Source organism: Mustela putorius, unplaced genomic scaffold (genome assembly GCF_011764305.1).
Source record: "Mustela putorius furo isolate JIRA1106 unplaced genomic scaffold, ASM1176430v1.1 tig00000876_pilon_pilon_pilon, whole genome shotgun sequence".
Classification (NCBI taxonomy): Eukaryota; Metazoa; Chordata; class Mammalia; order Carnivora; family Mustelidae; genus Mustela; species Mustela putorius.
This window is the reverse complement of record NW_025421506.1, coordinates 2,891,121-2,914,655: the sequence shown is the minus strand read 5'-3', so window position 1 is coordinate 2,914,655 and position 23,535 is coordinate 2,891,121. Positions and strand designations below refer to the sequence as shown.

At 39.1% G+C, this 23,535-nt stretch overlaps 1 protein-coding gene across 13 annotated transcripts in view; it reads left to right on the top strand.

Annotated features, from left to right (window-relative positions):
* Positions 1 to 2,427: 2,427 nt before the first annotated feature.
* TUT7 (terminal uridylyl transferase 7) overlaps positions 2,428 to 23,535 on the top strand; it is a 61,179-nt gene continuing 40,071 nt past the window's right edge. For 9 of the 13 annotated variants that reach the window (XR_006608419.1, XR_006608418.1, XM_045086088.1 and 6 more), the window contains exons 1-10: positions 2,428 to 2,556; positions 3,724 to 4,274; positions 9,514 to 9,695; positions 10,052 to 10,168; positions 10,670 to 10,847; positions 12,425 to 12,513; positions 14,524 to 14,575; positions 15,301 to 15,370; positions 16,156 to 16,282; positions 17,799 to 17,918. Coding sequence is in view for 11 of the 13 variants with exons in the window: in XM_045086088.1 (XP_044942023.1) it covers positions 3,755 to 4,274; positions 9,514 to 9,695; positions 10,052 to 10,168; positions 10,670 to 10,847; positions 12,425 to 12,513; positions 14,524 to 14,575; positions 15,301 to 15,370; positions 16,156 to 16,282; positions 17,799 to 17,918 (1,455 nt within the window). In the remaining 2 variants the exon portion in view is untranslated. Of the gene's footprint in view, positions 2,621 to 3,070; positions 3,529 to 3,723; positions 4,275 to 9,513; positions 9,696 to 10,051; positions 10,169 to 10,669; positions 10,848 to 12,424; positions 12,514 to 14,523; positions 14,576 to 15,300; positions 15,371 to 16,155; positions 16,283 to 17,798; positions 17,919 to 23,535 lie in introns of those variants that run through there. The other 4 variants (XM_013046626.2, XM_013046627.2, XM_013046628.2 and 1 more) reach the window with 4 other exon arrangements.

Here is a 23,535-nt window from a genome sequence, read left to right as displayed (position 1 = left end):
TCCTGGTATGATGCAGGAACGGCAAGAAGGTAGTGTGGCTAGGGCGGAATGAATGAAAGGGTAAGAGGAATTAGGAGTGAGATCAGAAGTAAAGGGAAGGGCTTTGTAGTCATTTTATGGACTTTGGCTTTTACTTCCACAGGAATGGGGAGTCACTGAGGGATCTTGAGGGGGGAATCATAATCTGGCTCAGATTTTACCATGACTTTCCTGGCTATCATATACAGATAAAGGAGAACATAAATGAAAGCTGATGATCACAGCAATACAGTGAAGCAGTGGTGGTAACTAGCAAGTTGGAAGTAGTGGAGATGGTGAGATAACCTTGGATTCCAGATGTATTTAAAGGACCCAACACAATTCCCTTAACCAAGTAGATAAAACACATGAGGAAAAAACATGTGCTGACAAAGCTGTGAATACAACTCCTCAGCTTCTGACTCCATGGCCCTAACAAAGAACAAGAACAGTGGCACTGGGTTTGTGAAAAGTTGACTTGTCAAGATGTATCACATTGTCAAAGTGTGGTTGAAGATAGAAGATACAGTGTAACACATGGAGCAGGGTTAATGTTCCTGGAAGCAGACCCCGGCCAAATTTCTGCTTCCTGTTGTTAAGAAATATGTCCAGGGGCACCTGGGTGGCTCAGTGTGTTAAGCCTCTGCCTTCGGCTCAGATCATGATCTCAGGGTCCTGGGATTGAGTCCCATATTGGGCCTCTCTGCTCAGCGTGGAGCCTGCTTCCTCTACAGTCTCTCTTTGCCAGCCTCTCTGCCTACTTATGATCTGTCGAATAAATAAATAAAATCTTAAAAAAAAAAAAAGAAAGAAATAAGTCTAGACCATGAAACAATCATCACAAAGGTTCTGAGAAACTCAGCATTCCCTCCTGAGAAACTCAGCATTCCCTCCAGTGACAACCAAAACAAAACAAACAAACAAACAAACAAACAAACACTTTTACAACCAGATTGTAAGGATCAATTTTAATTCCCATTGTATTATATAGACAAAAAGAGCTGTACTATCTGTCAGTATCTTTGATTAGTTTTGCATCTCATTTGAGAGAGCGTCATCTACCCACAACGTGAATCTTAAAGGCAAATTTAGAATGGAATAGACATTGGGGAACAAATACATTGAAAAAAATGCAAATAAAAAATATTTTAAACTCAAAAAGGTGTATCCTCCACTGATCCTATAGAACTCCGGATATTTGAGGCAGACTTTTCCTCAACCAGTTCTTCTGTATAAGGATTACTCAGCTGGGTGTGGTGAAGCTCCTGTCCCATAATAAATGTATTCATGTATCACCACACTCCCTTTGGAGCCTGTTTAAAAGCCATTCTCTGCCTGTCAGACAGATTATTGGCTTGATTCTCATGTCTGTTCAGAACCAAATCATCTATATGAGGCATTATACAAAAGTTGTACCAATGTGTTTTAAATCACCTAAGTATAGATAGTAGTTAATAATGGACTCTGCCCCATTGAAGTTTGGTTTCCAGCAGTGCCATTTACTTTACTGTAAATGCTACTTCCCCACCTTTAAAACAGGCATAATGATATTTTGAGAGGATTTGTTGTGAGGTTTAGAGTTAATATTTGTAAAGCCCTCTGCACAGTGCCTGGCAATACCCTGTGTGTATGTGTCCATTATTAAGGACCAGTGCTCCCCGGCATCTCACGGATTTAAATTTAATGCTCTTAAAAAGCAGAGAAACCAAAACTGCCACACTTTTACAAGGCTCTCTGATTTTATTCGCTTCAAAGCATTTAAAACATGACGGACAGCAAAGAAGGTCAAAAGAAGAAAAGATAGGGAACCCCGAGTTGTTTGTTCGCGAGTTCCAGGCGTGTCTTCTTCGTTCAAAAACTCGACCGTGACTCCCAGATCATCTTTGTGATTACACACATTCTTGAATACACGGATTTGTTTCGTTAAGTAAAACCAATCCGTAGACAACCTAAGAAAAAAGCGGAGTATCTCTCCCGACCACACTGAGCCCTTCCATCACTCGGACTTGTCGGAAAAACAGCAAGAGCGCCACGAGGCCTCAGCGTCCGGCTGCACTTGCCCTGGACGCCAACGAGAGCATCCAGGGGCAAAGCAGAGCCGCCGGGCGTCCGAGCCGAGCGAGCCCCGCGCCTCCCGCGGAGAACCAGAGGTCTGCTCCCCGCGCTTCCGCGGTGCTTTCAAGGCCTGTTAGAGACCTGCGGCCCGGGTGAAGCCGGCCCCGGCGAGGAGAGGAGGGACGGAGCCGGAACACTGCTGCCTGGCCCGGGTCTGGAGCCCAGGAGCCCGCGCCGAACGGCGGCGGCGGAAGCAGGCGGGAGGGGGCGGGGCGGGGGCGGGGCGGGGCGGGGCTAGGCGGCGGGCGCCTCCGGGCGCGGCGCGCGTTTCCGGCGTGAGCGGCGGAGCGCTGGGGCGGGGGCACCGCCTGCTCCGAACAGCGCACAATGAGACAGCGCTGAGCGCCGGAAGTGGGGCCGAAGGAAAACACGGAGAGGGAGCCCGGCCGGGACAGGAAGAGGCGGGGGACCACGGCGGAGGTGGTGAGTGCTTCGGGGAGCCTTCTCCCCGCGTCCCTCCCAGACCAGCCTCCGGGGTGGGTCTCCGGTGGGTTCCTTGGTCTCCGGAGTAGAGGGTGGGCCCGGCCGGAGAGAAACGTTGGCTCTATCCCCCGCCGGCCTCCTCGCCCCAGTTGCGAGGACCTGGGAGCCCTCAGGCCGGCGGGGACTGAGCTCCTCGGATTCGAGTCCGCATCTTCACTTTGTGTCAGACCCTGCCGGCGCCGGAGAAGCAGGGACTTGGGTGGAGGCACTCGGCCCCGGCCCCCTGGCCGGCCGGGGGGACCCCGGAACCCCATTGAGGAGGCAGGTCACTTCCTGCTTCCTGGTCCCCGAGGTGGCTTCGTGGCCGGGAGTGCGGGGACGCCTCCTTTTTCTCTGCCTTCTGCCCCGAAGGGTGTAAACTGAGGCAGATCGGGGGTGGGGCGATCAGACGGGGTCGAAGAGGGAGAACTGCTATCCGTGACAAAACCAAACTTGTTGGGGTTAGAGAATGAAGACTGGGGAGGTTAGCTGGAGTTGTCTCTTAATCTGAAATCCAGCCCCCTTGACGAGGGAAGCCTTGGTGGGGAGCGAGCCCCTCCGCGAGGCCCTCCCCAGGCCAAGCGATCGAAGCCCCTGGTTCTGGATAGTGGTGGCGAGGAGGAGCCGAGGCCCTTCCCTAAAGGACGGAGAAGGGACAGGAAAGTGGAGATGAGCTACATTCACAGAAAGTTTCGGTTACTTTGTATAACACTTAAAAGTAATTGCCAACTTTTTTTTTTTTTTTTTGAAGTCCGTTTCCGGAGTTTTTTAACAACACAAGTTTGGGAGTGAGGGTTTTGTTTGGTTTTGTGGAGAACTTTTTTTTATTGGTAAAGCCACCCAACTTGATATGAGTAACATTTTTTTAATACTCCAGTTTTCGAGACTGTAAGGAGCGTCCCTTAGTCACGTATATAATCTTCATGTTAAATAGTAAGTACTAATTTTCGTGAAGAATATTACAGGATTTAAGCCTCCCGACTTTCAGTGTAATGCGCTGATTATTAGAATGAGATGGAAATTAGGAAAACAAGAGTTTGTATAGGCTTTTGAGCATCTGTGCAATAAACGTGTTGTATTTCAATATCTTGTTATAGTTTGATGATTTCCCAAAATGCCTAATTTCAGGTGCAGAGTAAGAAAATTGAAGTCAAAGACCATGGGAGATGCAGCAAAACCGTATTTTGTGAAACGTGCTAAGGACCGAGGGACAATAGATGATGAGGATTTCAGAAGGGGTCACCCCCAGCAAGATTATTTGATAATGGATGATTATGCTAAAGGCCATAGCAGTAAAATGGAAAAAGGCCTTCCAAAAAAAAAAATAACACCAGGGAACTATGGGAGTACCCCCAGAAAAGGACCATATGCTGTTTCCAGCAATCCCTATGCATTTAAAAACCCAATTTACAGTCAACCTGCTTGGATAAATGACAACCACAAAGATCAGAGTAAGAGGTGGCTCTCTGATGAACTTGCTGGTAATTCAGACAGTCGGAGGGAATATAAACCTGGACCTAGAATTCCTGTTATAAACCGACCAAGAAAAGACTCCTTTCAAGAAAGTGAGGATGGATATAGGTGGCAAGAAACAAGAGGCTGCAGAACTGTAAGACGACTACTTCATAAAGACTTGACAAGCCTAGAAACCATGTCAGAAATGGAAGCGGGAAGCCCTGGTAATGTGTTCCAACTTGTCAAGTTACAACTCCAAAGTCGCAATGTCTTTTTCATCCAAATGAGGTTTATTATTTTCAGCAATGTAGTTCTGATTTTTCATAGTTCCTGCTTATTTAATGTGAATACTTTAAAAATTGTAATCATGGTATTTGGGCAACTTAAAAACATTGCGTGTACTGATCACTTCAAAAATTCACTTGGCTATGAGGCCCATTTTACTTCAGTAAACATATTTCCCATTGGTGCCTTTTACTCTTTCGCCCTGGGTACTATATCATATTTTCTAAGTGGTGTATAATGTATTTTCTAAAATTATGTATTGTAATTTTGTATTTGAATAGCGAATGCGTCCATAATATAAATGACAGAATATAAAGCTAAAAAAAATCGTATTCAATGTAAGTACACAATATAGACTGTATTTCCTATCACAGAAGGTTATCTGTCTTTTGGATGGAGTATCGATCTCCACAGGAGAGTAGTCCACGATTTTTTTTTTCCTCAAAAGTGACCATGGCAAACAGGCTGGGACACATTAAGTTTTGAAAGTCAGGAAAAATAGATGAAAGTTTTGCCTTTTAGTTTCTGTAGCACCAAAACCCATTTCTGAGTGCCCTCTGTGTTTGATAATAATTGCCTCAAAGTGAGTATAAGTTTTTCTAAAAGGTGAATAGATTTTGTCCATGTAGCAGTGATTTTTATAAACAGGAAAATTAGCTAATGGACAGTAGTTACTGAAATGAAAGAAACTAATAAATCTGAAGGAAAAAGTAAAATAGTATTTAGTCTGAAAATATAAATTATGCTTGGGAAAATGGGCTTCTAAATATATTGGCTGTAGGCCTTTTTTTTTTAAGATTTTATTTATTGAGAGAGTGAGAGTGAGAAAGAGAGAGCATGCCTGAGCACACAAAGACAGAGAGGGAGAGACAGAAGTAGGCTCCCTGCTGAGCAAGAAGCTCTATGCAGGACTTGATCCCAGGGTCCTGGGATCATGACCTGAGCCAAAGGCAGACTCCTAACAGAGCCCCCCAGCTGCCGGGCTGTAAGCTTTTTTTTAGTGACCATATGGAATGGGTGGCAAATTGGCCGGCATTTTAAAGTTTTTATTTTGTTTTGTTGTTTTTTTTTTTTAATTTAAGTGAATCTAGGCAATGTTGGCATTCTCTCCTCAGTATCCACAAGTCCTTTTCTTACGTGTTATCTCACAGTGGCCAGTTACATTTATGCATGTTACTGGTAAGGCATTTGAATTTGTGATCTGGACATTTAGAATACTTAACAGAAAACGTCATTTGTTATCTTTAGGGAGTCTTATGATAGTCTTAAATGAGAGAATAGTTGCCATTTTAGGTTTCTTAAGGTAGGAAAAGCAAGAGAGTATGTCTTGTATAGTAGAAATAGAATGAGGTGTTATAAAGGAATCCCGGGAGAGAAAAAGCTTGGCTGCATGAATCTTTAAGCTAGAAAGAAATTGAAAGAATTGTCTGATCGAGTGCTCTGTTGTGATACATCAGGGTACAGTCACAACTTTTCAAAAAAGCAGGCTGCTGTGGTCTGGCGAGGTTAAATGTATTTACTGGGGTAGTGGCTGAGGAAGTGGAACTGAAATTGAGTGCTGTGCTGCATTGGCCGTTAACTCAGCCTCACTGGACCTTGAATCTGACAGAGGGAAACCGAACACATTGATAATTTCTTGGCCTTTGATTGGTGTTTATCTTTTTTAAAGTCTTCATATATTTAAGTATTTCTATATTATTGTGTCCAGGCAGGACATGGATATCTTAACGCAGTTACCAATAGTCTTTTACAAGAAAAAGTTGGTCTTGAGTAGCATTATAAAAACAAAGATTTATAGAATAAAAGTTTGCAACCAGATAGACATTAATAGGGACTGTTAACAGACTAAAAACTTCTTGAATATGTATTCTTGTTTAGTCTGAAAAGCAGCTAAGAAAGTTACTTTTAAGTGGTTTTGAACAGGAAGTACATACATTTTTACTGTCCTTTTAATTGAAGACAGTGCCCAAACGCCCATGTTCTCTGTAAATGAAAAATACGTATGTGCTGTCCCAACTGCGAGATGAAGAACTGTTCAGCTTCTAGCCCTTGAACATCTTCATAAGGGAAATACTAAGCTTTAGTATAAAATAACTTACTGTAGAGAGAAATTCAATTTGAAGTATAAACTTTGCACTGCACTCAGGATCCCAAAAAGGATCTCATTAAAGGGACTGAAATTTTCCTTGAATCAGAATTCTCTCTTAAGGAAGGGTCTCATTAAATGATGTGAGAAGCCAGTGAAAATTATCTTAGAGTTGCTTTGGTTTTTAATACTTATTTTCTATTTTCCAGTTCTGTGTTACCGCCCTGTACTTCATCCCTCAAATATCCTAGGTTGCCAATTTAATGTATTTGGGACAATTCCATTAGTGATCTTAGCTGGAAAATATCCACTCATATACACATGTCCTTTGTGAATGGTATCATGGGCCATATGCAAATAAAATATGGGAAACTCGGAATACTGTATACAGAGAATTCATGTTATAAGACACCTGCAAGAGCCAGGTAGTCTTCCTCTTTGTAATTGTGGGAACTTCTTAGCAACATCCAGTTTTGTCTTTCAAGATTCCCTTCAATGAGACTTTATTTGACCGTTTTTACCATGCAGTCCTGTGAATCTCAGTTCAGAAGGTGATCCTGTCTTGTCAGTCATGGTCTACTCTAGATGTGAATGGATATAAGGGGGGATTTCAGTAAGTTCTTTCCAGTTCTTACATTGTTAGATAAAAGGTTGAATTTCAGAATTCCATCCATGCTTTAATCTTTATTTTAAATCCCATTACTTTCACTTAGTCATTAGTCCCTGAGTTATTTTCTTGGGCCAGCATTTTCCCCATCTGGATGATGGGGGCAGTATCAGCATCTATGACAGGATCACTACGGGGATGTAACAAGGCAGTGCACATCAAGTACTTGCATTGCATCTGTCGCATAAAAAATACTCCATAATGACAGCTGCCATCGTCATCGTCATCAGACAGAATTTCTGCAGCCATCCCTTATCTGTATAAAGACAGTAAGGAGTGGGGCACCTGGCTGGCTCGGTTGGAGAATGCAACCCTTGATATTGGGGTTGTGACTTTGAGCCCCATGTTGGATGTAGAGATTACCTAAAAATAAAATCTTTAAAAGGAAAAAAGGAGTTAATCGTGCTCTTTGAAGGGAAATTGTCATCCCAGAAGATGACAGCAAATATAGTTACATGAAAAGCCTTTGTGATTCGAGAGAGGAGGAGTTAAAAATGGAATTTGGTTCCATATCAATTACTGTAGTATAACTAATACGGACTTTTTCTTTTTTTTTTAAGTAGGGATTCATCTGTATTTTTTTTTTAAGATTTTATTTATTTATTTGATAGGCGATAGAGCAGGTGCACAAACAGGGAATGGCAGAACGAGAGGAAGAAGCAGGCTCCCCACTGAGCAGGGAGCCTGATGAGGGACTCGATCCCACAACCCTGGGATCACGACCTGAGCCAATGGCAGACATTTAACTGATTGAGCTACCCAGGTGCCTCTAATATGGACTTTTCTAATGGTATTGCACATATTTGTGTAAATCTCTAATGAGTGTTTGCCAAAGTAGGAAACTTGTGAACACTGAAATCAGATATAATTATTTAGAGTAGAGCTTGGAAGATACACAAATTAAATGAGAACAGACACGCCTCTAAGTTAAAAGAAGTGCTTATCTCAGAAGTTGATGCAGATGGAGAGGACAGTCCTTAAAAGACGGTGATAATTTATTTAATTGGGAGTAGAGGAGCGTTAAAAAGCTGGTATTAAAAGTAGACTGGTTTTTCTCCGCAAACAACTACTTACCTTGTGTATTATTTGTTTGGCCCGTTTTGATGGCTTAAAAAAAAAGAAACTATTTGTCCTAATACTTTAATTTCTTTCAATTGCCACTTAGAGAAGCTATTTATGGAATTTCATTGTATATTCATCTTATGGTACTTTGAGCACAGTGCTTGCTACTTTTCCTTTAGAGTTATTGGCAACAGCTTTTTGCAAATTAGAGATCCTATATTTCCCTTTTCTGACTCACAAGTTTTTTCAGACAACTGGTTTATTGTAACTGCTGAACAAGAAATACATTCCACTGAAAACTTGACATAGGAATTGCCTCATGCAGGGCTTTTCAGTAGGTTTATATTTTGAAAGAGTAATTTTTGATCAGCCATTTAAACATTATTCAAAACATTTATCACAATTTTAATTGGAGAAATGAATTTTATTTTAATTGTATGTAATACTGATTTATTTTCAGAGCTTGGGCTATTTAAAACAATTTTTTAATAGATTAATCCCACAGTCATCTTCAGTTCCACAGGTAGAAAAGTTGTAAATTTTTTAAAAAGGCAACAAATTGACTTACTAGTTACAAAGATTGTAGAAGTAACAACAGAGTTTAAATGAATTAGTCCATACTTGTAGAAAGCTTATTTCAACTAAAGCCTTTTTTTCTTTGAAATGTGCTTATTGTACAGGCTGTCCAAAGAAGCTAAAATGAAAGTAAATATAAGATGGGAACTAGTTGTCCTCTGTAAATAAAATTTTGGCTTGAACTGCTTATATCCGTGTAGGGAGAGGGCCCAATTACATGAAAGCTGAATTTACAACTAAATGATGGATTTTCATTGCACGTGATAATGTAGTTAATTTCTGAGTTCTTTGGAGATCATATTGTCAGTCTTTGCTCTGTTGAGGTTGTTTACCAAAAAAAAAAAAAAAAAAAAAAAAAAGAAAGCAAATGTGGATAGTTTTCAGTAGAATAACAGGTATACCAGAATATATTTCATACATTTATATTGTATATCATAATGTATTAGGTGTATTAGAATTACAAGTATACTTACCTTCAGAGGACAATTTTTACTATTGCTGAATATGTTCAGGAGTATACTTGGAAGAAATGATAAAATCACATTGTATGGTTGAAGCGAATTCTTTTCCAGTGTTTCCGAAAGAGGATTTCTGTGGGTTGGTGTATCTAGATGAGGTGGCCAATGAGTATTCACGCATTTTATCCATGGAAGAGCTTTCCTTTTGCTGTGTTCAGATAACCACATTACTTAGTTAATAAATATGTATGAATAAATATGCACGGTCTGCTTTTTTGTCATAGTGGTATTACTCAAGATTACCAATAATATTTTCCCCCTAACTTAAGAAAACAAGAAGCAGAGGTCCAGACCTCGGAAGCCACGTAGGACTAGAAATGAGGAAAATGAGCAGGACGGAGACTTGGAAGGCCCCGTGATTGACGAGTCTGTGCTTTCAACGAAGGAGCTCCTGGGCTTACAGCAGGCAGAGGAGCGATTAAAAAGAGACTTCATTGACAGACTAAAAAGGGTAATGTCTTTTATTTGTTACTTAAAGTCCTTGTCTTTAAAGGACTTGTGTTTAAGCTGTGCTAGTAATTGGAACGTATGCTTTGATGAGTTAGGCATCCTACTACAGTTATTAGTATTTAAGCGCTGTGAGTTAAAAGTGGTACTCAATTTGATTTAATAGAATCACTTCCCAAAAATGGCCATTAGGATAGTGGTTAAGAGTGACAATAATATATTAACAGTTTTTAAAGTGATGGGGAAGTAATTTCTGGCTAACTTTTGTTTGCCTCTGTTTTAGAAGATACTGTGTGTGTGTGTGTGTGTGTGTGTATATATATATATATATATATATCTCTAAATCTCTCCAAATTATAGCGACCAAGAAACTACCCTACAGCTAAGTACACCTGCAAACTTTGTGATGTTTTAATTGAATCCATTGCATTTGCCCATAAGCACATCAAAGAGAAGAGGCACAAGAAAAACATTAAGGTAAGTTTAATGTAACCCAAACAAATGTTTATTTGTTAGTTGTTTTTACTTGTCATCTTTGTGACTTTTCTGTCTTTAAGGGTATGATATTAATAACTTCACTACTTATATTACTGAATTTATTTTAGACAAAATACATTGGTCAGATATGTTTTGCTGGGCAGTCTTATGAATTTCATTAAGAACAGTATCAGGATGAGTGAAGTCATTGATAGGACCTTGGTATATGCCCTTATGCCCGTAATAATAAAGCAAATAATTTGTCATTGCTGCTTTTAATATTTTTTCCCTGCACTTTTTCCTTATTTTTGCCTGCCTTCTATTATCACTTTATGTGCATAAAGAAGTATATGTGTTTGATGAACTGAAGACTAACACAGCTAAGGTGAGAGGGAGAGCTAAGAAAAATATTCCAGAATATTCTACAGGGTGTTATCTCAGTGAATGGTAGAAGGTAAAAACTGTGTGAGTCATTTTTAATCTCAATATTGATCTTAAAAGGAGAAACAAGAGGAAGAGTTGCTCACTACGTTACCCCCGCCTACACCCTCCCAGATAAATGCAATTGGTATTGCCATTGACAAAGTGGTACAGGAGTTTGGCTTACACAATGAGAACTTGGAACAGAGACTAGAAATTAAACGTATCATGGGAAATGTGTTCCAACACAAGTTACCAGGTATTTTCTAGATTTGTTTTTCTATTTAGCTACCTAAAAGTGCCTCATGCATTTTTCCAACCCATAGTAATTTTCATTTAATAGAAATTGAATTACCATGTCCTGAAGCTCTTAATTTTTGTTTGTTTTTGTTTCTTCTGGCTTTCCCCAAGGTAGCAAAGACTTCTATGTGCACTGTCATTAAACCTGTCTTCATTATGAATTTCCTTGTACACATGTACTTTAAGTTAAATGCTCCCGATTAGGGGGGCACTGTGGGACTCTGTGTATCTACCTGTTTACCTTCCTACCTATTCAAATTGACACAACATTTTAAGTTAAAATAAAAGTATATTTGAGTCATTCTCAGGTTGTGTCCCAAAAAGGTTCTGTTTAACCACTTTTAAAAAGAATTGCAACATCTAAAATGAGCTCTGAACCTATTTTGTAATAGATTTTGTGTACTGTTGATTAAATTTTCCAGGATATGTCTGTGGAGCCACAGAAAACTATTTTTTAGAAAGCTCCACAAGTGATTCTAACCCACAGTTAGGATTGGAATCACTATTCAGAGGTTATCACCATATCCCCCATAGAACCATTTGTTCTACTGAAAAAGCATTCATATGGACTATCATTCATTCTTGTATATACCTTCATAAAAATAAAGGGCAAGGATCTGCTCATTTCATTATATCTGTATGTCATCCTTTGTGTTATAGACAAGTTCCGAGAAAGGGATTTGTAATGTCAGTGATTTGTGCTGTAGATTTCCATTATAAAATTTAATGTACTTTGTCATGGAAAACTGTTAAAACTCAAAGAAACCACTTGACTTAACAAACCTAGAAAACCCCACAAAAACCCCTGGTGGAAAGGAGATGATTTTTTGGCACAGTGATGTTAAACATTGGGAGAAAATGCCATAAATAAATATAGGCAGCAAATACACACACACACACACACACACACACACACACCTGTCTTCCTCTTAAGAGTGAATTGCTTGTTGCCTAACATTTTAAGTTATATCAGTGATTTTATAATTATTTTTCAAAAGTTTTCCCTAAGAGAGCATATTGTATTAAGCGTCTTTTTGTTCATAATTATACTGAAAAGTAACTTTATGCTGATTTTTATGAGTATTCTGTTGAAACATGATCTTTACAGTAAATTATACCTGTATGTGTATTTTCGAAAAGATTAAATGTTTGTACTAACTCTTGAGTATACTATCAGGTTTATAAATATAAGACAAAGTTAAGCATCGTTTTTAGCTTTCCGATTGTAAAAATCCTGGCAAAAAATATTTTCTGCACAAAATATAAAATAAGTTAGAATTTTTTAAACATGTTTTACAATTGGCATAAAAGAGTAGCTGTTAACCTAAACTGCAGACCATACAGCCATCCCCCGTTACATAAAACAAAATGAATACAAGCAAAGAGCCAGCTGTTCCTTTTTGTTTATTTATACTAGATTTAATACTGTCTTACATTCATGCATAGTCTTAATTGATGGTTCCATGTCTTAAACAGCAGTGTTTTGTTATGACTTCTGAGAAATTTCACCTTATATATGACTTTTTTTTTTTCCAGATTGTTCTCTGAGATTATATGGGTCATCCTGTAGCAGATTGGGTTTCAAAAATTCAGATGTAAATATCGACATTCAATTTCCAGCCATTGTAAGTACAAAATAAAATGTTGAAATTTTCACAGAGTGGTCTGGAAATTCTTTTTTTTTTCAAATGTGAGCTATATAAGAGTATATTTAGATACTTGAAGATAATATAAGTGGCAGCTTTCCCCCCAAAACTTCCAGTTCCATGCTCTTCTGCCAACCTTCAATTTTAGCGCATTTCTTTTAATACTGTACAGATTTCTGTACTTCTTTATAGATCTTTCATGTATACTTCAAATGCTGGTTTTCTAACTATGTAACTCTAATGGGGCTTTTTTAGGTTCTGTTAACTTGAGAAGATTAAATTATCTTGGTAAAGTCAACTTTCCAATGTCAGAGAAGAATTTCAGATTTTAAACAGTGTGGATGTGGCAACATTTGTGACCTGAAAACTCCATTCGCTCCTAAGTTGCTACTTCTATATACCTACTTGGTTAAAATAATTGGGCTTTTGAAGACTCACACCTAGCCTGGATTTCTGGTTCAAATGTGATTGAAAAAGATATGAGTCAGAATTTTGAATCTGGAAGGCACTCTAATAGATCATCTGTTCATCCACTGCTGGTTCCCCAGGCCAGTTTGCAGATGGTTTATGCCATTTACCTGGTTTGCTAGTTAAAAATAATGAAGAAGGGCGCCTGGGTGGCTCAGTGTGTTACGCCTCTGCCTTCAGCTCAGGTCATGATCCCAGGGTCCTGGGATCGAGCCCTGCATCGGGCTCTCTGCTCTGCGGGGAGCCTGCTTCCTCCTCTCTCTCTGCCTGCCTCTCTGCCTAATTGTGATCTCTGTCTGTCAAATAAATAAAATCTTTAAAAAATAATAATAATAATAATGAAGAAGATTCCTGGGCATCATCCCAGGAATGTTCTGTCATACAGCTTCTCATTCGTTGCCATCCCTGACGGCTATAGCTACATGGTCAGCTGACCAATAGATTTTACTCTTCTTTTAGCCTTCAGTCAAAATTGAATTAAATTTAAACTTGAATTAAAATTAAATTAAAATTCAATCAAAGTTAGTAATTTACCAGCATAGCAGTTATTTTGGTGTCATCATTCATTTAGCAAATCCTCACTGAGTCCGTGTTGTATGCCAGGCACTGTCCTAAATCCCAGAGAACAAAACAGTTAGGATTCCTCCCTCGTGGAACTCATGCCTAGTGGAGGAAATAAGTAATTACAATATATGATTAATTAAAATGAGAGCTATGTTGGGAAACCAGGTTCTGTGACAGAAAAGAACAGGAGATGTGTAGATCCAGCCATCAAAATCCCCTTTGAAGCAATGGCTTTGACTCTAGGCTCTAAACAATGAAAAGGAATAAGGAAGTCAAAGGGTGAGTGTTTCAGGCAGAGAGAGCGGTGTTTGCAAGTACCCTAAATCCCTACAGAGCTTAGCCTAGTCAGGGAGCTGAATGGAAGGTAGAATGGAAGCCATGGTGGAAGGACCAAGAGAAAGAAGCATCCATAATATTAGGACCGAGGGCCCAACATGCAGGATCTGTGGGCCTTGATAAAGAGTTTCACTATGACCTAAGGGCAGTAGGAAGCTATTGGGAGTTTTAAGGAGGGGCAGGACTAGGTCTGATTTATGACATTAAGTGGTTGTGGTTCCTACATGGAGCAAGGACTGGAGAGGGCAAGGCTGAAGTGGAGACCAGCAAGCAATCTGTTGACGTAATCTTACAGTGATCAGCGACTTGAACAGCTTGACGTCTTGGAGGTTTGCGGAGAGGCTGATTATGTCAGGAATTCGTTATGCAGGAGTTGACTGTGCAACAGATCACTTGCCCTCATTTGGCGTTTGTCTCTGTCTCTGACTGATGTGTACACGGAGCATAATGATTAATTTATTTCCTGGGGTAGCAGCGTGCTTTCTAATTTGGAAAGGAGTTTGGATAACTTCCAATGACTGTGTATTATCTCAGTGAAACAACAGTATTTATGGATTATTGTATTCATTGATTTGTTTCCTACATGTGGATTAGTAATGTTTTCATTGATTTGTTTCCTAGATGTCTCAGCCAGATGTTCTCTTACTTGTTCAAGAATGTTTAAAGAACAGTGGTAAGGCCAAATTCTTTCCACGTTTTGCTCTAAATTTTCTTTCTTTTGTCATAATTTGAATATATCTTGTTTGTCAAACGTTGAAAATAGGAAGGAAGTCATGCATCTTTTAATTATTTCTGTGGGTAATATCCAAACAAAACTATTCTGTGATTTAAATTAATACCTCACATATGATAAATAGGTGTGACCCAACCCTGATTAATCAGTCATCAAATACTTGCTCCTGGTTAGGGCTATCAGTGTCCAAAGTAATGTCTGGCTTAGGACTTGAGGACTCATTTACCTGTCTCATCCCATGAATTAGTCTTTCCCATCCTTCTTGTTTGGGTTGGATGAAACATTGAAACATTTCTTCTTACTTCAGTCAATATGTATTTTGAGCCCAGATATTTTACAGTAGCTTTTGCAGCAGTTTTGTTTTTGCATATATCCTATCCACATTTCTAATTAACCTTATCCACATAACAACACTTAAATATTCTGATTCAGTAGTGAGTCAGCTCTAATCAAATGTGAGTCTTACAAAATAAGGGTTTTAAATTAACGTGATTACTTGACTGTTATACATAATACTGTTTCCCTTTTCAAGGCATCTCAGGGCTTTATTTCATAATCCTCTTTCAGAAGGCCAAACGGATTAAGTCACAACTTGTACTTCATCTAGTTCTGCTTTTAAACAGAGGTTTAATTAACCTACTTAATATTTTTTCTTCTTTCCTCAGACTCTTTTATTGATGTTGATGCAGACTTCCACGCTAGGGTGCCAGTGGTGGTGTGCAGAGAAAAGCAAAGGTCTCCATTTCTTTAAGCTGTTTATATATTAAATAGAAACTTGCCAGGAGCACGTGTACTTTATTATATCTTAATGTCCAATTTCTAGAATAACAAGCTCCTTATGTAGTTAATTTCACAGACTCACTATTAGCATTCTTTCTGTATGTTGGCATTTGATGCAAGAGGAGAAGGTGTTTTATTTTAAAAAGAATAAAATTATTTGAAAGGCAGCAGCAGAGGAAGGAACTATTTTGACCCATTTCATTTCAGTAAAAAACAACTTTATCGAAGGGCTACTTTCTGTAGCCACCTTACTTTGTCATCCTTTTTAGCAGCATTTTTAGCAGTGCTGAATAACAATTAGCGTGACTTCCCCCATGTGTCTCTTCCTCCATCTGGAAGCATTACCATCACCACAGTACATGGGTGGTTTGTAGGCTGTAATGATTCTTCATTAGGCAGATTCCCCCAGCTCTTGGGAAAACACTCTTTTACAAAGATGAATTCCTACTCCCATTTGAACCAGCTTACCATATTTTCCTGATTTTTATTTCCCTCCAGAAATAGTTTTAATGTATGAAAATACAGAGTTTTACTTCTGAAAAATAAAGTTCACTCAGAGAATAGCTGCCCTGTCTTCTGCTTAATGCAGTGACCTAAATGACCCATAAAGATTTTGTGAGTTTTTTATTTTCATTTTGAAGATATTTATTATCATTGCAAATTAGTTATTGTCAGTGTAAATAATACCTGATACCTGTGTAATGCTTTTTATCTTTCTTTTTCTTTCCCCCTACCCTCAGTGGTCTTCTTTGTAAAGTGAGTGCAGGAAATGAAAATGCTTGTTTGACAACAAACCATTTAACTGCCCTTGGAAAACTTGAATCGAAGCTGGTTCCTTTGGTGATTGCCTTTCGGCACTGGGCAAAGGTAGGTTTGAGTTCTTTAAATGTGTGAGCACTTTCTATGTATGCATAAACAGTCTGCTTTGATTTTTGCTTGGTTAATTTTATGTTTGGATGCATATTTATAGACATGAAGAGAGTAAGCATCTGAGCATTGGAACAAATTTTAATGTCTGCAGAAAGGAAAATTTATTGTGTCTATTTCACTGTAACATATTGCTGAAAAGATCAAAATGACTTATAGTGCTTATTAAAAATCAGATTTATGGGTCAAATATAGAATATGACCCAAGAATTTACATTCTATCTAGTTTCCCAACACTATTCTTAGGCACAGGAAGGTTTGAGTGATACCATTTATAATCGTGTACGCAGAAACTCCAAAAAATTGAGGTCATTCTCTGCTCATGCTTATATTTCTATAATGTTTTAAGTGTGATATCTCGATATTTATTAGAGCTTTTAGTATTTCCTTAAAATTGAAGGCCCCATGATGATTATAAAATTGAGATTCTGTGTAGGTACTTAATAGAGAAAAGCTAGAGCTTTACTGATTAAGATTTGGCTGTAACAGGGACACCTAGGTGGCTCAGTAGGTAAAGCGTCCACCTTTGGCTCAGGTCATGATCCCAGGGTTCTGGGATCAAGCCTGCATCGGAATCCTTGCTCAGTGGGGAACCTGCTTCTCTCTCTGCCTGCCACTCCCCCTGCCTGAGCACTTTAATGCGTTCTCTCTCTCTTTCTCTCTGACAAATAAATAAAATCTTAAAAAAAAAAAAAAAAAAAAAAGATATAGCAGTAACAATATATAGTACCTATTGCTCTGGTGCAGGATAAGCCAAGCATTGCACCAGTCTTAACCGGGTGAATTGGTAATTACAACATGCCATCCTTTGAAAGCTGCTTCCCACCTCGTCACTGAGTAGTCTGTGCTTTTTAAACGGTTATTCCTGTTGGTGCTAATGAGTTTGCCTACATTCTCTCCCCAGTCACCTTTCTGAGCAAAGCATGAATTTTCAAGGCATTAGGTTCAGAGGAGGGGACCATTAAACTGAGCAGAGCCAGTTGGCCTGCACTTAGGATTGAACCATTTCACTAACAAGTGTGTTAACCAAGTCGAGTGGATTTGCTGTGGGTGTCCAAAAAAAAAAAAATTAGATTAAAAATTTAAAATGGGGGGCGCCTGAGTGGCTCAGTGGGTCAAGCCGCTGCCTTCGGCTCAGGTCATGATCTCAGGGTCCTGGGATCGAGTTCCGCATCGGGCTCTCTGCTCAGCAGGGACCTGCTTCCTTCCCTTCCCCTCTCTCTGCCTGCCTCTCTGCCTGCTGTGACCTCTCTCTGTCAAATAAATAAATAAAATCTTTAAAAAAAAAAAAAAATTTGAAATGGAAGTTGCCCCTCAACATCACAACATGTGGTTGCTCAAAAAGTTTCAGGAAGTTTTATTTTTTGTCACTGTGGTGTTTTGGGTTTTAGACCAAATTATATAAATCATAGACTGGTACAAAAGAGTGCTTATCTTTTTTTCCTCTTATTTGTAGCTTTGCAGTATAGATCGCCCTGAAGAAGGAGGCTTGCCACCTTATGTGTTTGCCTTGATGGCCATTTTCTTTCTTCAACAGAGGAAAGAACCTCTTCTGCCTGTTTATCTAGGATCATGGGTATAAAACTTTTTTTGCTTATATATCTGATACTGATTTTATTACAGGGCCAGAATTGCTTACACGTAATTTCAAAATCTAAACTTAACCAGAACGGACATGAATTTATTTATCATGCTAGTATGAATATTCATGCCTCTCACTGCTGAAATCTTAGTGTATTTGACTATAAGATGCTGGTGTTTTAATTTGCGAAACACGTAGGGTCCTGAGGACTTTAAACAAGACATTGTGAACCTGAATTAAATTTATCCTTTGGTACATACTTCCTTTGGGTATAACTAGATACTTAAATTTACAAGTCACCTCCAGACAAACTGTACAAAGCATTCAATTGCTGTAACTTACTTTCTGTTCTAGTCTAAATAGCTCTCTGCATTCCCCATTCTCTGGGAAATGAAAGAAAATAGAAGTATGGAGACTGCAAGATGCAGAATGTTGTCGTCACCTCTTGAATAGTATTTTGTTGTTCAAGATGAGTTAAAATTCAGTAATGTGACCACTCTTTTTACATACATTAAAGTTGATTTATTCAAATAGGATTGAAGAAGTTTCCATCTCAAAGTCAAAATAATACTCTTCTCATCATTTTGGGAACTTTTCTTTTAAATCTTAGGTGCTTATCTTGATAAAATCTTATATGTATACTTACTATATAAAAAGTCTAACTTGGTAAAAAGCTTATTTCGGCACATATGGTACCGTAACCACCTTTCTTCTTAAAGTACACAGGATTCTCATCATTTAAGGAGGATTTGTTCTGTAAGAGTAGCTTAACTATGAATACATATGGAAAATATATGATTATAGGGAAGAGCTTTTTCTTTGTACTTATATAGTGAGTATTGAGCAAGGACTATTATCTGCTGGGTCCTAGGAACAAAGACCAAAGCAGAATGAGCCCCTCGTAAACTCTGTCATGGAGAAGGGATCACAGACCACTGTGTGTCCCACTGGCCTGAAGAGTACTTTCTTTGTGCTTTTGGTACTGAAACGAGAGAATGCATGGGACCAGTGGGTGTCTGCCAGATAGCTGTGCTGATGGAAAGAAGAGAGAACAGTCAACCCTTAGCTGAGAAGTAACTATTTCTATCACCCAAAAGGGCCTGTGAAGGTCTTTAAGGTTTTTCTTTCACTTTAATCCATAGAGACAGGAGTTTAGAATAAAACCAAACCAGTTAGATTCCTGTGCCCGAGAGGGCCTTTAGAACACATCGTATGTGTTCCCATGCTTACTTTTTCTGGTGTCCTGGTCACCTCTGAGTAGTCATCTGTCACTGATGTGAGGATGCAAGAAAAGGGATGTGTCTGTTCTGGTGATGTGATTCTCCTCAGGATTTGCTTAAGAATACAGTAGTATGAGTACCTTGTTCAATGGCTAGTGTATTCTAGGCAGTGGTACTGGACATCCTCTAAAGTGACATTGAATTTGCTTTTGATTATACCATTTCTTTATGTAAGATTTAATCACAGAAACAGGTATGTGGTGGCCAAAAATGGATTGAATTCTGTGATCAAATAAGGCACACTCTACTGCCTAAACCGAAATGATCTACAGTTTTCAGTATTTTATTATTTTTTTTAAAGATTTTATTTATTTTATTTGACAGACAGAGATCACAAGTAGGCAGAGAGGCAGGCAGAGAGAGAGAGAGAGAGGAGGAAGCAGGCTCCCGGCTGAACAGAGAGCCCGATGCGGGACTCGATCCCAGGACCCTGAGATCATGACCTGAGCCGAAGGCAGCAGCTTAACCCACTGAGCCACCCAGGCGCCCCAGTTTTCAGTATTTTAAGCTCATCAGGCATCAATGCTAAAGTCTTAACCAATACTAGAAGCTTCTGCTAGGGTCATAGAAATATAAAGCAAGTACAGGAGAGAAATTAAATTCAGCTCCTTATTGATGCCAGAAATTTTACATTGTTATTCCTGTACAAAATGCTTTGAAGATTTCAGTTATGTTTATAAAAGTTTCTAAACTGTTAATTCCTTAAAATCTTTAAAGCTCTATGTACGTTTGTCATTTTACTTGGCCCCAAAGGGAATATACAGATAACTAAGATGAAATTCCCAGTCAAGAAGTTCAGGTATCGTGCCTCTGTGCCTTCATCTATCTCTTCAGAGATTGTTGAACCATTCCCTCCCAACCTACGCCGACCTCTTCCATGTCGGAGGCTGTCCTTGCAGACCTGTTACTCCCATGTATCGTTATTAGACTTTGATTTGACTAAAATTAATCATAGTGAATTGTGACTGATGAGCAGGTTTAACCCTGTCTTCTCAGCATCTTTTATCCCCAGCAACTAGTCTTCTAGTAGTTGTTCTTTGGAATCTACCTAAATCTGTATAGATTTAGCTTTTAGCAGTTATTTACCCATGAAAGATGGCAGGTAATATAATAGAAAAAAGAGTAGTCTAAAGTTTGCTAGCCCTACGATTCCTCCAGATCTTGTCACTTACACATGTCCTTAGGACCTTCAGCAAGTTATTTTCTTGGAGCCTCGGAGTCCTCACCTGAGAAATTCTGAAATGAGATCATGAATGTAAAGCTCCTGAACCAAGGCAGGAGAACAAATGTAGTTCTTTTCCCCCTCAACAGAAAGTCAAGTTTTACTGATGATAGTGGGGCACAACCTCCTGTCCAAATGTCAGTTATAAATAACTGCTATAAATTCTCAGCAAAACACAAAAATCAACAATGTGAAGGCTCTAGAGACTGAACAAGCATAAGCAGACTTCGGACAGAGTCAAACTTTGGAGCAAGTGGCCAACACATAGTGAGTTTCTGTTCTTCTTTTGTGGCTTTACCCTGAAGGCACGCACTCTGACAGCAAAACCAGCCCTCTCTCTGGCCAGAGGAACTAGGGCCACCAGATAGAGGGGAAAAATACAGAGGGAAAGATACTGAAAATGGAACCCTTAATTCCCTGTGTAAACTCAGCATGTCTCTGACCAACTCCTGAACCAATCTAATCTGTCCTGTAAGGAGCTTGGAAGTCATCACTCTGTCTTCAGAAAAAGGGAAAAAAAAAAAAAAAAAAAAAAAAAACTGAATAAACTAAAAATCAACAGCTCTTAGAGATCTATCAGAGATTTGAGGTCAAGGAAAGCCAATGCCCCTAGAACTGGAGAGACAGAGAAATACAGCAAATTATAACTTGTTAGAGCAGAACCCCAGGAGCAGAGCCAATACCAGGGTAAGAGGGCTTAGACTGTGGTTCTGGAGGCTCAGTCTGCACAAGCCTGAGAGTGAAAAATAGCAGGGGCCCCAGTCTTAGGGAACCTCCCAGTGATTTCACAGGTTCTACTCCAAGAACCCCCACCAGATTCTCAGGGTGGAGATCCAAGAACAATCCCCTTGTGCTTTTGGCAGGATGAGAAAAGAAGTCACCATTTTGAAGTATGCCCAGAGCACGCTATTCTCCTAAACAAAAGCCTGCCTTCAAGTGAAACTTTTTTTTTACCAGGGCCTAACCGGCCTAGGGAAAAGAAAAATACCCAATTCCAGCCCCTTTCCTGTGCCTTCCTGTCTTACTTCAGGTGGGGAGGATTGAAAAGCACTTTGTCAAGGTCACAGTCCAGGAGCACAGGCTCTGCTAAAAGACTGACACCTGATCATAGGACTGTAGAATGCTTCCCCTCCCACAGACCTTACCACATTGTTAGGGCTTCTGCATAAAATAGGATTATAATGGCAAGACCTCAGTTCAGAAGAAATCTCTTGAGAAACCCAAAAACCACAGGGAAGACAAAAACAAGAACACCAGAGAAACTTTGAGCCTCTTGACATCTACAGCTAAAACAATCAGTAAACATAGCCTAATTCCTAGCAAAATTAAACTTTACACTAAAGTTCCTTAAAAAAATGAACTGAGATCAGAATTGCTGTCCACCAGAGAAGAGACAGTCTGCAGTTGGTGTAGCCAAGTTAATTACCTATAAAAGTAGCTACATGTTCTAGAGCAACATAAAGAATCCATAATTTTCACAATATAGTATAGCATTATAGTATCCAGAATGCAGTCTAAAATTACTCAATATACAAAGAGCAAGGAAAATGGGACCTAGGGGGAGCCTGAGGCAGGGCTCACATCTCACAACCTTGAGATATGTATGACCTGAGCTGAAATCAAGAGTGGGATGCTCAACTGACCGAGCCATCCAGGTGTTGCAACCCATAATAAGTTTCTAAAGAAAGGAAATAACAAATAAAGATACGGACAAAATCAAGAGAAAATAGAGTAACAGTAGAGAAAACAAGGCCAACTGTTCAATCAGTAATACTGATAAGCCCCCCATAGATTCATGAGAAAGGAAGAGTATCAGTATCAGGAATGAAGGGGGGTTATCGCTCCAGATCTTACAGACATAAATGGATAAAAGAAAATTATAAACAATTTTTAAAGATTTTATTTATTTATTTGACAGGAGATCACAAGTAGGCAGAGAAGCAGGCAGAGAGAGGGAAGGGGAACCAGGCTCCCCGCTGAGTGGTTAGCCCAACGAGGGGCTCCATCCCAGGACCCTGAAACCATGACCTGAGCCAAAGGCAGAGGCCCAACCCACTGAGCCACCCAGGCGCCCCTATAAACAATTTTATACCAAAAAATTAGAAAAACTTAGATCAAGGAGACCTGTCCTTGTAAGACTCACAAAAAGAGCATTCAAGAAAAAAAAATAGCCTGTGTAAACTCAGCATGTCTCTGACTTTATTTTTTTTTTATTTACTCCCTTTATTTTTATTTACTCCCTTTATTCACTGAAGAAAATGAATTTGTAATTAAAGACCTTCCCATGAAGAAAACTCCAGGCTCAAATGGCTTTACTTGTGAATTCTGCCAAACGTTTAAGGAAGAAATAATATCAACTACATAAGCTCTTTCAGAAGATAGGAGAAAGAAGCCAGCATTACCCTGATATCAAAACCAGACACACAAAAGAAAGCTGTTATATACCAGTATCCCTCATGAGCATGGACACTGAAACCCTAAGCAAAATATTAACAAATCAACTGAGAAATACACAAAAATAATAAAGGAGAAAAACTCATGTGATCCTCAAGAGATGCAGGAAAAAAAAATAAAATTCAACATTCATTTATGATTAAAAGAAAACAAAAACAAAACCTCTCTTCAAACTGGGAACAGAAGGGAACTTTCTCAGCCTGAAAATGGGCATTTATGAAAAACACCTGTCAGTAACATCCTACCTGATATTGGAATCCGGATGTTTGACCTGTACCACTGTGAACAAAAAAGGATGTGTCTTTCCCCATCCCACCACCCCCCACACACTATTTCTATCTAAATACTTAAAGGAAGTTCTCATCATTACAATAAGGAAAGAAAATAAAATAAAAAACCTGAAAGGAAGAAGTAGAAGTTTCTCTATTTGAGGTAACGTGATGGTTTACATAGAAAATCCTAGAAAACTACAAAACCACCTCTAGAGCTTACTAGTATATTTAGTTTGAACATAGAATACAAAGATGATATAAAAAAAATTGTACTTTTATATATTAGCAACATTTAAAAAGGTTTTGAACAATTCCATTACCAATGCTTCTTGATAACACAATAATGAAGAATAAATTTAACAAAAGATCCATAAGACTTCCAA